At 39.6% G+C, this 18342-nt stretch overlaps 1 protein-coding gene and 1 long non-coding RNA gene across 3 annotated transcripts in view; one reads left to right on the top strand and one right to left on the bottom strand.

Moving 5' to 3' along the window:
- LOC103280281 (uncharacterized) overlaps positions 1 to 18342 on the top strand; it is a 93199-nt gene that overhangs the window by 21103 nt on the left and 53754 nt on the right. The window lies entirely within an intron of this gene.
- Positions 3188 to 18342, bottom strand: part of plekhm3 (pleckstrin homology domain containing M3) — a 101288-nt gene continuing 86133 nt past the window's right edge. The window contains exons 8-9 of one of the 2 annotated variants that reach the window (XR_010000755.1): positions 9197 to 15026; positions 3188 to 9087 (exon numbers count right to left, since the gene is read on the bottom strand). Coding sequence is in view for 1 of the 2 variants with exons in the window: in XM_003226077.3 (XP_003226125.2) it covers positions 14849 to 15026 (178 nt within the window). In the remaining variant the exon portion in view is untranslated. Of the gene's footprint in view, positions 15027 to 18342 lie in introns of both variants that reach the window. The other variant, XM_003226077.3, reaches the window with a different exon arrangement.

Below are 18342 nucleotides of genomic sequence, written 5' to 3' on the forward strand. Positions count from 1 at the left end.
AGACATGAAGTGTTGCAATAGAAAAAGCTGTCTGGGTCAAACAAACATGCAGGTAACAACAGTACGTTGCTATCACACATGACTCATTGTGCTCTAGTCAAACATTAACGTGTTTCCTTGTATTACGCCTCGTTTTCTTCATCGAAATGTCATTCTCTCAATGCTACCTTTGGTATGGAATGTGAACGATGGTGGAAGTGAAGGAATGATTTCCACTTCTATTTCTAATGTGAGAACATTCTAATACAGTTGCAACCATTTGCTCACCACTCAATTACAATGCAATTAAACTATTAAATACCACATTTACATCTTGGAACACTGGCCTGAACACTTAACTGAAACAATTATCCTAAAAACAAGTAAAAACTGGATTTGGCCAGCATCTTTGAGGTGGTCTCTAACTTTGTTTTGAGCATGGAGAGCCCTGCTCTTATCTTGCACGCATTAAAGACTAAGAAGACAAGCCCTACTAAGAAGAATTTGAATGCGTGGTTGGTTTAGCATTATGGCCAATTGCATCTATAGATTGTATGGCTTTTATTGATATCCACTTTAAAGCTATTTAGAAGCTCCTCACTATAAAGGCTTCCCAAATCAAAACAAAAAACCTGAATCAGTAGAGATCTTTGAGATAATTCCAGTATCGAACTCTGCAGATAATGATTTTCCTCATCATTTATGAAAAACTATGTGTCCGTATTTTATGGTGTCTTTGATTGCGCCATTGCCTTCACAATAAACTCTGCTTGCGAGTTAGAAATAGACTTTGCCCTCCCAATTGTGTGATCATATTCTTTATGTAAAAGGGATTCTGCTTTAAGACACTTTGAATATTTTTGCCAAGTAATCCATAAAGGAAATAATTTTGTGTTGTGGAGTGAGGTGCCAGCCTGACTTATAACCCCAATAACCCCTTAAAGCAGGGGAGGACAGCCATATCCTGTATCAGAAGGAGGCTACATTGGGGCTCCCTTTGTGGCTAGAAATAACCTGTATCACTTCCATATTTGGCTAATTTCTGACACCCCCACCATGATTTTACAGCAGTTTTCAGGAATGTGAGGGGATCACAAGGCTGTTGAGTTTTGCAGCAAATTTGAACCATGTTGGGGATGGTGATATATCACCACAAATTTGGATTTGAGGTGGCTGTGGAGGGCTTCAGGAAAGGTTCAAGTGTTGCAATTTGTAGACCCACGGGTTATTTCTGACTAAAAGCATTATCGGAAAAAGTACTGGGGAAAAACAAGAGGCAATCCTGCCTGGGCTTTTAGGTGAAGGTTATGTCAGGAGTGTTTTCGAGATCAATGGCCATAGTTCCAGGCAACTGCTTTACTCACATGGTATGAAGTCACAAAATCAACAACAATAATTGTGTAAAACATTTGCTTCTTTGGGGGAGAAACGGGGAAATAGGGTGATTGTGGTGAATACTGTAGTTGTAGAACTGCACAAACTTAAAAAAGCCTGCGGAGCAGGGAGAAATGCCTATTTCTCTATCAGTGCAAAATCGGGCAGTTGGCAAATCCTTTAAGCCTTTGAAAAAGCTCAGCTGCTGCAAACAATGGATTCATTTAATGCCAATTGTAATGGGATTTTTATTAGGAACCAGAACAAAACCAGGACTTCCTTTCACAGTAGGGTCAATCAACACCCATCAGGTGGTAGGAATTTTAGACTGTGCCACGTACCAGCTTGAATTGCATAGGAACAAACTCCCTTAGCAGTTATTTCAGGCCCTACTGCTCTCTCCTCTCAGCCATTTGGCCATTCTCAACCTAATAATCCTTCAAGTGAAACATCCAGAGGTCTATGAACTCTTGCCTTCCTGAGATTCAAGTGAGGCATCAGCTAGATATTCTGGGAGAGTGTGCAGGACTCACCATCAACCATTGTTTTATAAAATGAAATTCTCTAACTGCCTTGAGGACCTGGTCCTTAACCTTGTGGCCATGATACAAAAGGAAAAAGAATTGGCGAGGGAAGGGAAAAGCAAGCAGTGGAACCATTGACCTCTCTCTGGCTAATTGATGAAGACAGCTTGGTCTCGTTCTCACCCTGATGCTTTTCTTTGGAGGCATGAAGCACTGTCTCCCTTTATGGACGAGGGCTTGGTAAAGCCACCACACCAGAGCTGATTCATGGCCTGATGAATGTTCCTTCTGCAAATACAAATTCAGTGGTGTTTTCTGGATGCACCAGGTGCCCTATAGTAGAGAGAGGTCCCCTCCCTGCTCTGTTATAATGGGCAATAGGCCATAGAGCAGTGGTTCTCAACCTGTGGGTCCCCAGGGGTTTTGGCCTACAATTCCCATAAATCCCAGCCAGTTTACCAGCTGTTAAGATTTCTGGGAGTTGAAAGCCAAAACATCTGAGGACCCACAGGTTGAGAACCACTGCCATAGAGGGAATTCCCAAAAAAATATTTTCCTTGTCAAAAACACAGTTAGCTGAAGTACAACACTTCTCTGTCTACCCATGTACACACTGGTCACTTGCAATCTTTTTACAACAAAATTTGAGGGGCAGAAATGTCATCTTAGTTTTAGAATTGCTCTTTCACTGCAGAGATTCAGCACTGGCACAAAGTGTGCATTTTAATAATATAGGCTACATGGATCCAAAACAAGTGTTAGACCTCATTCACATTACTATTTTACTGGGGAAGGTGATCTACTGTGAAAGATTAGTGCTGTTGTTGTGTGTCTTCTAGTCAAAGTAGGGGTGCTTTGAATAAGATTTCCTGTTTCTTGGCAGGGGGTTGGACTGGATAGCCCATGAGGTCTCTTCCAACTCTATGATTCATGGTGACTCTGAGGCTGACCTATCATAGGTTTTTCTGGGCAAAATTTGTTCAAAGATTACAAAGCCTTTGCCTTCCCATGAGGCTGACAGAATATGAGTTGTCTAGTATTTTTGTGTTGGGCGAACAAGCAGTCAAACCCTGCTCTCCCAGTGTCCTTCCCTATCCAGCACTGAAACCATGCCATCACACTGGCTCTGAAAGATTATATGGGGCAGTAATAGAGCTGGATGGACAACTGTCTCTCAGAGTCCTCACTGACAAGTCAATGTTTAGATCAGTTGCCACATGAAGCTCATTGAAATCCCATTGATTGCAATAGGAAATCATACCACATTAATCCACTCATAAGTACAGAAATCAGCGATTCAGTCAAGAATATTCTGGAGATGACAAGCTTTTATTATGCTAATTGTTGAGTGCTGTCTTTTATTCAACAAAGACTGGTAGCCATCAGCTATGATCATGGATAACTTAAGCTGTTATTTGTTACACACTTGCCTAAGCGCCACTAGACTTAATGGGACATACAAGATTGCACTGTAAACATACTCGATACATAGAAACATGAGTGGCACAAATAACATGTCTCATTGATATTATTGAAAGTGAAGCACATTGAGTAATTGAGTAAGTAAACATACAGTTGAACAAAACAATACATGTATGAATAAATTAAGGATATTGTCTCCATTGCAGCATTAAAAATATGTTTGACACACATGACAAAGTACAACAAACAAAACTTAACAATCCTGTAAATTAAATAATCTGGTTTATTGTCGGATTTACACTAGCAGCTAGAACATAATGGTTGATGTGGAATATTTCCCTCATACAAACCTGCAAGTGAAGGCTAAATTTTCCAGATTTCTAGGTAAAAATGACTAAAGAACAGAGGCGGGAACTGAATTGATACAACACAAAGAAATGCACATATTCAAGATTCTGTATGATGTAATAGTAGAATGCTGCTAAAGCAACTGATGAACAGTTCTAATCAATGTTCAAAATACTGAATAGGTAAAATTTTCAATATACATTTTCAGGGCAGATTTAACAGTGGCTTATTTTTCCAGTTGCAAACAGCCATGATCTGGGACAAAATGGACTAATCAAGTATTACTGTTACATTAAAGGACATCAGAATTGATCTTTTAAGTCATGAAACGTTGGGCTAAGCCTGAAGGATATCTATACAGTGTTCCCTCACTACTTTGTGGTTCACTTTTCACGTATTCGCTGTTTTGTGGTTTTTCAATAAACTCTAAAAGACTATTATAAATCATAAAAAATTACAATTTACAGCCTAAGGAAGGGAGGAAGGAGAAGCTGAAGGGAGAGAAAAGGAGCCCAAGCAGCAACGGGAGGAGAAGGAGGCGATTTATCAACATACGATTAGTTGATAAAGACTTAAAATGGTGTATAATTACTAAAATAATGTATAAATATTAAAATAAATATAGTGCCCCTTCTTTGTGGATTTTCACTTATTGCGGGTGGTCCTGGAACCTAACCCTCGCAATAAGTGAGGGAACACTGTATTTTGTTTGGGAATCCTCTGACTTTATTTGCCATCTAGTCAACTTTTTAGTTTTCTGGTTTAACCAATGATTTGAGTTGCATTCATTTAAAGGATTAACTCACAGATTCACTAATCAAAGTAGAACATTAGTACCATTATTTAACAATGTATTGTGACACTTGGAAAGTTAAAACAGCTCTATTCTTTTGTGTTGAAAATAAAGCCTTTGACTCTGTGGAATGGTCATAATGGAGTTGAATTTCTGAAAATTGTTTCAGATAACATACATGTTTTATGAGTGTAAGTGGGTAAGGGAATTCCACACTGCCTTCTTTGTAGGAAGAAATAGTTATATTAATGAAAAGGTTGAGGAGTTAACTACAAATGAACAAATTCAGAGCTGCGGCTTCCTGGCTAAATCAATCCATCTAGAATATGAACTTCCCTTTTTCCTGTTGCCTTTCACTTTTTTGTAATGAACAACTACACAAATAATGTTTTTGAAAACAAGATATACTTAAAATTAACAGGGTAAGACAGAAGTTAGAACATAAAATGGTGCCTTCAACATTTTTTTTAAAAAGCATATGGTTACCACTTCCTAAGAATTAGCCAAGTCTGTGTCTGCAACTGTTGACTTATGGCAACCTCATACTATATTCATAAGATTTCCTTAGAGAAGGAATACTTTTTGTTCCTAAATTATTTCTGTCTGCAGAGAACTCCACCAAAAGGATGTACCTTCTAGAACAGTGGTTCTCAACCTGTGGGTCCCCAGGTGTTTCCCAGCCAGTTTACCTGCTGTTAGGATTTCTGGCAGTTGAAGGCCAAAACATCTGGGGACCCACAGGTTGAGAACAACTGCTATAGAAAGAAAAGCTTGGATCCATTGCAGTGACCTGTTACTGTCCGTGATACTAACTGCACCAACTGCTGCAATAATTTTAACTGTTACCAATACATGTTTAAAAAGGAACCTACATTTTGGGAATTGTGTTGACTACAATGTTAAATGTCAACATGATTTCCAAATGAGTAGTAGTTAAACACACACAAATGGCCCATACACAGGTTAAGTTGCTTTAAGTACATCACTGAAAATCACATATTTGTTCTAAGTGCAGATTCCATTCATTAGACCATCTTTTGAAATAGTAGTCATGTCCACGTCTTGGGTTCAGCAACCACTGTGTGAAAGTCATAGTACAGTGCTACTCAAAGTGGGGTTCTGCAGATCTGTGCCAATTCTTGAGACTTTGGCCCTGGCAAGTTTCCAGGAAAGAAAGAAAGAAAAAGAAAAGAAAGAAAGAAAAAAAGAAAGAGCTGTAGCCCCATATATCAGATGAACCAGCATTGTTTTAGTGAAAAACTGATCCTATTTTCCACTGTCAATATTGATTCTTTGCCATCAACTTTGCTGGTCTGGCCACATTGCCCGAATGTACAATCACTGTCTCTCAAAGCAGTTACTTTACTCTCAGCTCAACAGAAAACGCAAAGTCGATGGACAGCAAAAGAGATTTATAGATGGGTTTAAAGCTAACCTAAAGAAATGAGGTATTCCAAGACCTGGGAGTCCCTGGCCCTTGAGAGTTGTAACTGGAGGTCAGCTGTTGCCAACAGTGCTATGGATTTTGAAGAGATGTGAACAGAGGGCAAAGATGGCAAGAGGAAGGCGGTCAAGCAAACTGTAGTCGTGACCACCTTTTATCTGGAAATCTATGTCCTCAATGTGAAAAACTATGTGGAGCCAGAAAAAGTCTTCACAGTCATTTATGGATACACCGCCAAGACTCTACCTCTGGAAGACAATCATACTCGGCCACAAGTGAACACCCATGGTGATTATTTTTCAGTAAGTAAACTGCTTTTACACATTAAATTCCATTCTGTGAAGGATATTAAGGACAGTCTATCTATTCAACATTACAACAATCCTGATGGATAGCATAGGGAACTGGGGTGAAGTGACTTTGGTTCCTGTCTCGATTGGGTTTATGGGTTATAACTCAAAGAAGTAACTTTCCCAGGTACCAAGTACACACAAGTTCTCCAGACTCCTTCTACTAAACCAACTAATGGATAAGATCTCAAGTATTTTGTGGATCCATGTAAACATTTACATTGGTTTAACAAAATGGTATACAAAAATGACAGATGAGTAATGATCCCAGACCATAATGGCAAATTGAAACACAACTTCACCTTGTTGTGTTTGTTATCACACACTCAGGAATATATTTTCTCTTCATTTCCTCACTCTGACCATTCCTGTTGGACTGGCTGTTTACAAAATCTGTCAAGGAATGCACCCTTTAAAAGTTCTGTCTTCAGGATATTAAAAGCAAGTGTCCATACAGTCTTAGTAGCTGGATATGAATAGTATTTTTTGTAAACAAAAATGAAAGAAGAAGGAAGGTGTTTTTTCCTGGGATTCCATATGAAGCTACCATATTATATTCAACTACTGGTCCGTCTAAACTTTCTGTCTCCAAAGATTTGGGAATTTTTCTAAATCTCATGTTTTCAAGTCAACATAATTTCCATTTTTCCTATCCAAGAGCCTTTAAATCAGGAGACCTCAAGACTGAAATGGTTCCCATGTTTAAATTTAAAATAGGTATGCTGCCATTTAACTACAGTATCTTCCACACTAACTACAGGGCAGCAACAAACTCTGCCGGAGAATACATTTGCATGCAAGAGATCGCAGGTTCGGTGCGAAGCATTTCCAAATAAGGCAAACGAGAAGACCCATAAATGAAATGCTAGAGTCCCATTGCTGGTTAGTACAGGCACTACAGAAATAGATAGCCTGATTGAGTCCAAGACGGAAATATTTCCATGATATTTTAGGAAATCTGCCTTGCGTAGGGGCCATGCAATATAGCTTCAGTTTCAGCCTGCATGACTGTTAGCCTGAAGGAGTCCAAACCTGTCCTATCCTTTCAATGTTAGTGCATGCGCTGTTGCAGTAGGCACATACCTGTCCATTTCTGCCCACTTTCATCAGTGTCTGGCAAGTGTTCAACAATACTGTTGACCTGGTCATGTGTCAACACGTTATTTTCAAGCTACGTGCACAACAGAATTTATTTCAACAAGATTTCTTCGAGACCCGTTTTAGCTTGACATACAAAGCTACCCTCTTCCTGTTTATTCAGAAACAAGTTTAATTAAGTTCAAATTCGCTTTGAGTGCCTATGACCGCAGTCTAGTTGTATAATGAAGAAATGCCTTCTAACACTATTCTCTTAAATTTTCTATTAGCAAATTGGTCAGGATTTATCTGGAGTACCGCATTCAGTTCTGGGTGCCTTATTTTAAGAATGACATAGACAAGTTGGAGCAAGTTCAGAGAAAGGGAATGAAGATATTAATGCCTATGGAGAACAACACACATGAGGGGAGACTGAAGGAGCTGGGCATGTTTGGCTCGGAGAGGAGAAGAATGACATGACTACTCTCTTTAAATACTTCAAAGACTGCCACAAAGAGGAGGAGACAGGTTTCTGTGAGCCCAAAAAGTAGGACCATATCTAATTGTTTAAAGTTAGGTAAAAGTTTCCCCCTGACATTAAGTCTAGTCATGTACGACTCTGGGAGTTGGTGCTCATCTCCATTTCTAAGCTGAAGAGCCGGCGTTGTCCACAGACACCTCCAAGATCATGTGGCCATCATGACTGCATAGAACATTGTTACCTTCCCGCCAGAGCAGTATCTATTGATCTATTCACATTTGCATGTTTTTGAACTGCTAGGTTGGGAGAAGCTAGGGCTAACAGCAGGAGCTCACCCACTTCTCAGATTTGAATCGCCAATTTTTCGTTCAGCAAGTTCAGCAACTCAGTGGTTTAATCCTCTGCACCACCGGGGACTCAAATTGTTTAAAGTTCGTGGGGGGGGGAGGGGTAAATTCAATTTGGCTGTATAAGAGACTCTAGACTGTAAGAGAGGCTTGGCAATGAAACCAATTGCCTGAAGTGTTGGTGGAGAAAGAGGCTGGACAGCTGCCTGCTGGGAATGCTTTAGCTGGGGATCTTGCACTGTGCATGTGTTTGGATCTGATGACCCATATGGCTCCTTCTAGCACTATGCTTCAAACTCAGGTTGAGAAGAGTCATTTATTACCACACATTGAAAGACTTGCTCAAGTCCTACCCAAGATTGCAGAGGAAAAAAAAAAACAACAACTGTGTCTTATGGCAGAACAACCCACAATAGCAAAGTATTTGTCAAGGACCCAGATTTTGTTTTACCTTTAATTTTTTTAAAGGTGAATGCATGAAGGTGAAAAGAACAAGTGCAACTTGTCAAATGCTTCTAGCATGCTGTGTGCAGAGCCCATCCAAGCAGAAAGCTGCATTAGGAGTTGCTCTCCAAAGATGTTCTCCCTACTTGCTATTGACATACATAGCACTGACCAACTAAGCTGATAGATCCTGTGCTGCTTAATTGGAAATACTGTATATCCGGAGAGTTACTCCAAGGTACTTTTCAAAGGATCAGATTCTGAGTCAAGAGGCTCAGAAGGAGGGAGGATAACAGCCTTGAACACTGTGCCGTGGAATTAAGAAAACCATAGGAGGAAATCAGAAAGCAAACAGCAATCCACAGTGAAATGTGCTTTCTACATAGGCTGTCAAATTTGAGAACATAAAAGACAAGGAATTACATTCCCAGAACCAAGTCATAGGATTTTTCTTCTCAGACTGCAGCATCCCAAGTCACATATTTAAATTGGGTTGCTGTGAGTCTTTCGGGCTGTATGGCCATATTCCAGAAGCTTTCTCTCCTGACGTTTCTGGAACATGGCCATACAGCCCGAAAGACTCACAGCAACCCAGTGATTCTGGCTATGAAACCCTTCAACAATACATATTTAAATTGTTTTGGATGCTCATCTTCATCCACAAAGAAAATAAATGCGGGGAAGATCTGCCTGAATCTACCCCCAATTCTGTTTTTCAATTTGAAGGAAAAGTTGGCTTATACTTCAGAATGGAGCATATTCAAGCATTAAATAAAATCCTGCATGAAATTCTCCAAACAAATTATTCCTGCTCTTGCATAGAACAGCCACACTAATTAATTTCAGTAAAAGGAATGAGAAAGGGACTAGCTTTTAGCAGGTTAACTAGATACGTTAATAATTGCCAGGAAAATTGCCTTCTCAGCATCTCCTCATTAACTGTACATTGCAAAGATTCTCTCAGAAAGACAGATAATTTTCTTAGTTTCCCACATGACATATAAAGGGAAAAAAGAAGGTTACCCCAAGTTTTTATTATTTCATTTTAAATGTTGTTCCTGCCTTTAAAAATATTTTGATACATATATTTTATATATATTAACATTGCATGTAAATATATGCATTTACAGCTGCTATTTCTGTTCAACGGCCACAGAATGTGGTTGGATAAGAAGCTTTTACCAAAAAATGCTGTATCCAGTATAATTCTTAAATTACCCCAAATATGAATTCCTGCCACTCAGATTTATGCGAGGCAGGATATGACATCAAAGACATGAAAAGGTAGAAAGCTACAGTTGAGAGCCCTGATGCCCAGTAGCAACGTCAAACATATTCATCAGAAAATGCTTATTCTCCTATTTGATGACAACAATTGTCTTTAATTTTTTTTAATTAAAGGAAGCAAAATATGTCAATTTCATACTGCTTCTAGCAAAAGCGTGGTGGCAGTAGAATTAAAATGCAAACCAATTTAGTTAATATTACAGTCCAGCGTGGGCTTGAAAATTTCTCTTTTAAGAACTGACAACAATGAGACCAAATTGTTACTTTTGATTTTCTACTGAAGTAAAAGCCTTGCAAATATTTTTCCTCAAATTAAATCAGAGTAGTATTACTTTACTATCTGTACACTAAAAGGAGATATTAAATATCTGAATACTACTGATAAGAAAACCTGAAAAACCTTTCTAAGAAGAAAGGCTTTGTACATAGTTCTCTGCTTAGCAATAATGTAAAGTTAGCTGAAGAAAGGGGCATGTCTACTACTGCACTGTTTTCCATTTTTTTCCTTGCTCTTATTCCTGTATACCAGTTTAAGGCAAAAAAGGGGGAATTTAAGAAGTTTGGGGTAGCAAGGGAATAAAATCGAATCGCTCTTTCCCCATCTCTGAGGCATAAAATGCAACTTCAGCTCCAGAAGTACATGAGCAAATTTGTGTCATTAAAGTGATGATTTTAAAAGGTTTTTAAAATTCTTACTGAAAAGACCAAAAATATTACATCAAACAATAATGATGAAGAAAGTAATAGATACATAACTGGGAGATACCCACGGTCATGTTTAATTTTCAGAGTACAGTGGTTTACATTTGGCTGCAGAATTGTCTGTTTAATTGTGAGCAGACTGGCACTTCCAAATGATGGATAGGATTTTGAAATGTTCGAAAGAGTTCTTTAAAAGGTGTTTTCTTAACATTCAGATGGAAACCTCTGCTCTAACAGATGCCTGTGATTAGTCTGAAATGTGTAAACAACTAATATTGTTTCATAACTGCCTCCCCTTCTGGTTATTAATGTCAACAGGAGCTCAATTATGTTAATGCAACTTGGCAAGGTGTGGTGCTTTTTTCTTCTTCTTCTCATGCAGAAATTCATCTAGAACTAAATCTGTTTCTGGCCTAATTTGCTTCAGAATTACAATGTTTTTTCCACTGGGGGGGGGGGAGGGGAGAGAACAATTTCTACTACCAATTCAGAAAATGAGAAACAGTAGGTTTGTACCATGCTTTTTTATCAATATATTTGGAAGCATTACTCAATCCAATACTACCACCCCCCGCCCCCACCATTGCAACAGATGAGCTACTGACTGCCCTGAACCATTTCAAGATTAAAAGGTTAGGAGGCACATCATACTAAACTGTAGTCCGATACTAATGAAAAACACATTCTGCTCTGTAGTGTGGACAGGACAACGACAGTTCAATATCTACCAAGATGAAGCTGACTTGGTAGGTCAACAATATATGAGATGAAATGTGAGGCTTGATCTTTCACTTTGGGTAGCACATACAAACGTTTAGGGCCCAGAGCAAAATGCAATCAGATCAGGGTCAACATGGCGAAGGCATGACGTGCTTGAATTACCATGAGTTTGAAAGAGCAGCAACTGGTATCGGCAAGTATGTCTCAATACACAGTCTGACTTGAGACACTTGCCTATCTCAGAACCAATGTTTTATGTGAGGTGTACAACATTACATACATACTTGGTTGCTACTTCCTTCTTCCATGATGGATGACAGATCAATATCTTGTCTGCAGGTGTTTTCTACTGCATCATCAATTATAATGATGGCAGTTTTTCAAACTCAGTGTTTCCTGTGAGACAATTACCAACTATCACATGTGTTATCTGAATACATTTGCAAAGCTCCTGAATAAGTCAATATCATTTACAATGAGTCACCTTTTCCCTTGCAAACTGTGGCAACTTAGATACGACTGGATGTTATGCAGATTCGTTGTGCAACAAGTTTCATGCAGGTACCTATACACAAACACAGGAATTCATAATAGAAATCTAACACAAAACAGTCTATCAATTCTGCCATTCTTTTCTTGAATTTTTTTTCTGCATATGCAATTTTAAACGTTTTCCCCATCCTTTTTCTTTGTTACATATTAGCTGTCTTTCACCTCTGGTTGATAGCATTCTAATTTTAGTCAGATGTTTGTATTTTATTTTTATGTTTACAAGGCACATTAAGGTTTGATTCAATTAGGCTTGTCAATTTTAAATATATTTGTTGCCTTAAATACAATTACAATGTAAGCTGGAAGCATCAGACTGCCATGCATAGAGTGAAGAATAGAAAGAGAGCAACTCGACTTAGGCAAAAAGGGAATACATGCAGATACATGTTGTTTTTCGTCACTACTTCCTGAAACTGTGTAAACAAGGGTTGCACTAATACCTCTATGCTCTTGAGGAACAACTGAAAATACGGAGATACCAAATGCACTGACTATTCAAGAGTCTCAGAGACTTGTCTGCATTTAGATATAACAAAAAGTTATTGCTATGGGAACGAGCCTCTCTCAGCCTTTGCTTGCATGGTCCCCCAGCCTTTCCCCTCCTTCAATATATAGGCGTATTGTCGAAGGCTTTCATGGCCAAAATCACCGGGTTGCTGTGAGTTTTCTGGGCTGATAGCCATGTTCCAGAAGCATTCTCTTCTGATGTTTCGCCCACATCTATGGCAGGCATCCTCAGAGGTTGTAAGGTCTGTTGGAAATGCCTGCCATAGATGTGGGTGAAATGTCAGGGTGAAATGTCAGGAAAGAATGCTTCTGGAACATGGCCATACAGCCCAGAAAACTCACAGCAATCCAATATATAGGTGGTTGGAAGATTTTGCTTCCATTGTCAATTAACCACATAATTAAACACTGTTGCACCCAAATCCTACAGGATGGTTAATATTAACTATGGTTTGGTGAAAGAACTCAGATCTCAAAAGTTCAAATTTGATTTGTTTCAGTCAGCCATACTCAGACTAATCTGTTTGTTTGGGTTTGAACATAAGGCTAAATTGTGGTTAGTCAAAAACGACACTGAAAACTTCCAGATTGCCCCTTGTTGCCTTATGAGTCTAGGGCTCACCAAAGGTCACACTTATAATTTAACATTAGGTCCAAGTGCATCCTGTTAATGAGGTGCAAAAAAAAAAAACCCCTAAGAGAAAGGTAGACTCAAGAATTCCACTGTGAATATTTTTAGTTTCCACTTAATTACAATTGCTATTTCTCTCTGTTTGACCTGAGAGCTGTTCCAAGGAAGAGTGGGACTCATCCAGCCTTCCTTTGGTTGGTGGATTTCATCTCTTACTATTTTTCACCATTGACTCTCCTGACTTGGCTAGGGCTACTCAAAGCTATAATTCCTCCACGTTCAGAGGGCCACACAAATCCCACCCCTGGCACAGGAGCTTCCCTATTGTGTTTTTAATGACTTCTCTGTTCTAACGTAGACACCCAATATATAGAAAGACTGTATGCAACAAAGTTTTATCCCTATTGATCCAATGCAATAAAACCTGAGAGAGATCAGCAGTTGAATCTGAGTGCACAAAACTCTTTTCAGTCAGAACAAAAACAAGGAAATAATTTAAGTGCCAGATAGATGGACTATAACTCATTAGATCTATTCTGGAGATAGCTGAATAGGTGGGCAGGTTTTTACATGTTTCTAGTAGCACATGGGTAATGTAAGAAGCACATTTCTATGCATATTCTAAGACCTAGGAGAAATGATATCACCATCCATACCCTGGCACTGCTGTGGCGCTCTCACAATCACAGGCCTCCACATCTAATTTACAATCATTCTTTAAATAAAGGTTTTCCCCTGACATTAAGTCTAGTCATGTCCGACTCTGTAAGTTGGTGCTCATCTCCATTTCTAAGCCGAAGAGCCGGTGTTGTCCGTAGTACATGACCATCTTCAAAGTCATGTACTGAGTACAAAGCCTGTGCTTCAAAATCTCAAACTAGAAAATCTAGAATATTTTGGTGCACATGTTAGGATATGGCTTTCTCAAGGTTCACTAAAGCATTTCTTCTCTGCAGTGGCTCAGAATATTATATGCTAAGTCTTTGTATATGCATCTCTCAAAGGGAAACAAAACTGACAAAGCAGCAAAGAGTAAAACCCCAGGCCTGTAAATACCTCAATAGGATGTAACTGATCCTTTCATCCGCATGTATGACACTGGCAAAAAGAAGACAAAATACGGTCTTCCATCATGAAGGAAGAAAAAAGCTGTGTGTATTATTTTGCATCAAAAGAGTTCCATTTCAGTGTTTCATCATGCTACATGTGAGACATAACAGGAATGTGAATTACTGACTTACTAGGAAATGGAAATGCGGAGCAAGCATAATGCTGCAGGTAATCTCCAGTTGTTGGGAAGTGTAATACAAGACTAGCAACAGCATTTGCCTACATGGAGTGCAAGGATTGCTATACATTTGTATGCTTGTCTAAATGTGGATCTATATGTGAGTAGGATTTTGTCAGAAGGAACATCTTTCTAAGCTTTCTAAATGACCTGCAAATGCCAATTCATCAATACCTTTTCCAAATTATGTTTGTGGCTTTTAAGCAGCAGCAGCAGCATCACCCTTTCCTATTTCTAAATCTGTTCACATTTGGAATCCTTAAGAATAAATAATTACACATAAATAAGATGCTCCTATCAATAAATGCAAAAAGGATAGGAAATGTTTCAAGTAAACTAAATTTGGCTTCAGACCAGTTGGCTCACTTCTAAACTTCACAGAGGCCTTTTAGCCTTCAATGTTCTTACATACCAAATATACCTTTGGCCCCAGCTACTCAAAAACCCCAAGAGCAAACATCAGACCATTTCTTTCAGTAAACAATTCAGCCCTGGCAGCCCCTTACGTGGCTTTGCAAGCATTCATCCCACAGCTAGGAAAGGGATCCGTGCCGGTTTGCTAGCCTTCTGCCTTCGAGTCATGTGTTCTGATAGGACAGTTCAAACATGTTGCAAGCCTCTTCCAGGCTCTCGTCCATGTTGAGCCTCCTCCAGAAAGACTTCTGCTTCATTTGGAGCTCCCGGCGCACACATCTGGGGCACGGGACAGCCTTCACCTTGCATTCGGAGTGGAAGACGGCCCCACAGCTCTCGCACCTGAGGACACAGAAGTCAGATATTGGTAGATTTATTATTCCAGATTCTGTCCCCACTATATAGAGATTCAGGTTTCAATACACCTTCAGTGCCCCACCACAACTGAAATCATCTCCATGTCGACTTGGCCGGAAGAAGTGGTTTTCTTGGGTTAAAAACTAATGGCCATATAGAATTGGGGGATTACAGGAAGTGTAGTCCAAAAAAGGAAATTTCACAATTCTTTGAGAGCCAGTCACATAAAGTAAGTAAAGGTAAAAGTTTCCCCTGACGTGAAGTCTAGTCATATCTGACTCTGGGGGTTGATGCTTATCTCCATTTCTAAGCTGAAGAGCCAGCGTTGTCCACAGACACCTCCAAGGTTATGTGGCTGGCATGACTGAATGGAACATCATTACCTTCCCGCTGGAGCAGTACCTATTGATCTATTCACATTTGTATGTTTTCGAACTGCTAGGTTAGCAGAAGCTGGGGCTAACAGCGGGAGCTCATCCCGCTCCCCAGATTCGAATCACCAACCTTTCGGTCAGCAAGTTCAACAGCTCAGTGATTTAATCCACTGCGCCACCAGGGGCTCCATGTTTAAGTTTAAGAAGCTCACATAAAGTAGAGCTTCTTAAACTTTTTTTCACTCGTGAACTCTTTCTACCTGAGACATTTTTACATGACCCTAGGTATACAGGTGTACAAAATAGATATAAAAATCAAACATTTTCTGATAATAAACCAGCATTTGCAAGACTTGCTAAAGAAGCTGATTTTCCTTTTTCTAAAGTATAGCTGAAGCTCTTTGTAAATACTAAACATTGCTAACAGATTTGTGTAAATGGGTGGCATTTGGAAACCTTTTATTATTGCCATTTTTTCTGACCCACAACATTGAGCCAAAAGGTAGCCCATTTGGGGTCAGGACTCCAGTTTAAGAAGCAGTGGCATGGAAAAATCTGTAGACCCCACTGAATCCATATGGAATGAAAAGACGGGGCAAAAGAAGAGCTGCTTGTATGACTCGGCATAAGGTATGCTGGCAATTTGGTACAGCATTCATGCTAAAATTCTGCATTCAGTTACTGGTGTCCGTGGGGTTTAAGCAGCTTCCCAAAATGCAGAATTGCAGCTGTTGGCAAATGCTGACTCTCCAAGTCTCTTACAGATTTTACATGCTTAACTTAAACATGTTACTCTATTCTTCACTAGAATGGAACATATGCAAGCAACCCAAACCATAGGCCAGATGACAGCCAAAGAAAACAGGAGTGATTTTAAAATTTTAAATCATCCACATTTGACACTAATGCTGACTTTATCAAACTAATTCCCCTTTCAATGGTGATTTACTACTATTCCTTGGGAATTGCTGGGACTAATGATTGATGAGAGTGTCATTTTGCATTCATTCATGGCCTCTCCCTTTCCCTCGTTTGATCACTCTCCTCAGTCAACTGGAGAATGTAAAAGCTTATCAGGAATTCCTGTTGAAATGGACGCCTGAAGGATTAGGGAAGAGTGAAGCACACCTGCCGTTGCTACCCAGATACATTAAATCAGGGAACCAGGTTGGGGGGAAAAGATTAATGATTTTAAAATTATGAGCAAATACATCATTCAAGCAATTTGCAAAAAAGAAAAAAAAGAGAGAGAAAGGGACCCCATGCCACCAGTAATTAACTTGCTCCTTGGTAAAACCAGCTTAAGAAGAGGAGAATTAGAACCATACAGTCAATATAATGTAGTTTTTAAAATATTATGTATTGTTTGAATTAACTATACCTGTATTTACTCAAGTATAATGCACTATGGAATGCAATGCACACCTAATTTTTTAAGGTGTGCATTACAAGAAGAGGATTTGCTGTTGAATGCAATGTGAGGTGGTGGTGACCATGAAAAGGTTGATGAGAAGCTCTGTCCCTCCATCTGGCTTTCCTACCAGCCTTTTTGTGGCCACTATCTGCTTCCCATCAGCCTTTTCATGACCACAGCTGCCTCTTTCTCCTCTGTTCCCAGCTGGGATCGCTCGCCCAACAGCACAGGTAGGTTTAGGTGTGTAATTCTAACATGCCATCAAATTGAATGCACACTTCAATTTTAGCGACGTCATTTACCCCCAAAAAGTGAGCATTAGACTCGAGTAAATCTGGTATTTTACATTTGAATGCTTTAAATATTCAGCAAATTATCATGGGGAGGCAGAGGTTTAGCAGTACATAAATATTTTGAATTAATATATATGTGAAATAGTAGATGTAGGCTCCACTTAAAACCCCATCACCATTTATTGTTTCAGTCCTGCACACGTTCTCCAAAAGTTTCACAGTTAACCTGCACCTCAACTTCTCATTTCCAAATTAACACTCAAGAAATGCAGGAATCACCTTTTTCAGCAAAAAATGATACAAAACTGTTAGGAATTCTGTGAAAGTTGTACACACACACACACACACAAAATATTTTATGCAAAACACTGTTTGGTCCAATATGTGTTGCTGAATTTTACTATAGCTGAAGGGGAATCAAGGAAGACAAGAAAATGCAAACCTGAATTCATCACAACTAGAGTTGTTGCTGTTGCTGGCATTTCTGACTTCTGGAAGCCCTAAAGCAGTGGTTCTCAACCTGTGGGTCCCCATATGTTTTTGGCCTTCAACTCCCAGCAATCCTAACAGCTGGGAAACTGGCCGGGATTTCTGGGAGTTGTAAGCCAAAACACCCGTGGACCCATAGGTTGAGAACCAATGACCTAAAGTGACTTTATCATTTTTTTTTGGCAAGATTTTTTCAGAGGGGCTTTGTGTTTGCCTTCTTCTGAGAGTATGACTTGCTCAAGGTCTCCCAGTGGGTTTCCATGGCTGAGATGTGATTTGAACCTTGGTCTCCTAGTGCCCTAGTCCAGTGCTGAAAATGGCTATGCCAGGCTGACTCTCCACACTTAGAGCTGTCTCATGAAATAAGGGGGGCAGGGTGCCCTGTCTCTTTTAATAGTAGGAGAGGGAATTTCAGGTATTGCTTCCTTGACCACACCTTGACTGCACCTGAATCTTCTGGCTGCAATCTACCCTAAAGCAGAGCCACAAAGTTCTATGTTCTCAGAAGTGCAACCTATGCCCACTTTCTTTCTTTCCTGCCCGCCCGCCCGCCTTTCTCTTGCCCAAGGCCACACCTAGACCTGAGTCTGGACCCCTTTAACATCTGAGGGTAAAGAGATGCACCTGTGTTGGGAAAGAGGGTGTTCCTGGGACACATCTGTTCTGGCACTTCTTTTCCAAAGAGGCTCTGTATTGCTTTTCTTTTATCCTTCTCTTCTCAGATCCCTTTG

The sequence above is a fragment of the Anolis carolinensis genome, chromosome 1 (assembly GCF_035594765.1).
Source record: "Anolis carolinensis isolate JA03-04 chromosome 1, rAnoCar3.1.pri, whole genome shotgun sequence".
Taxonomy (NCBI): Eukaryota; Metazoa; Chordata; class Lepidosauria; order Squamata; family Dactyloidae; genus Anolis; species Anolis carolinensis.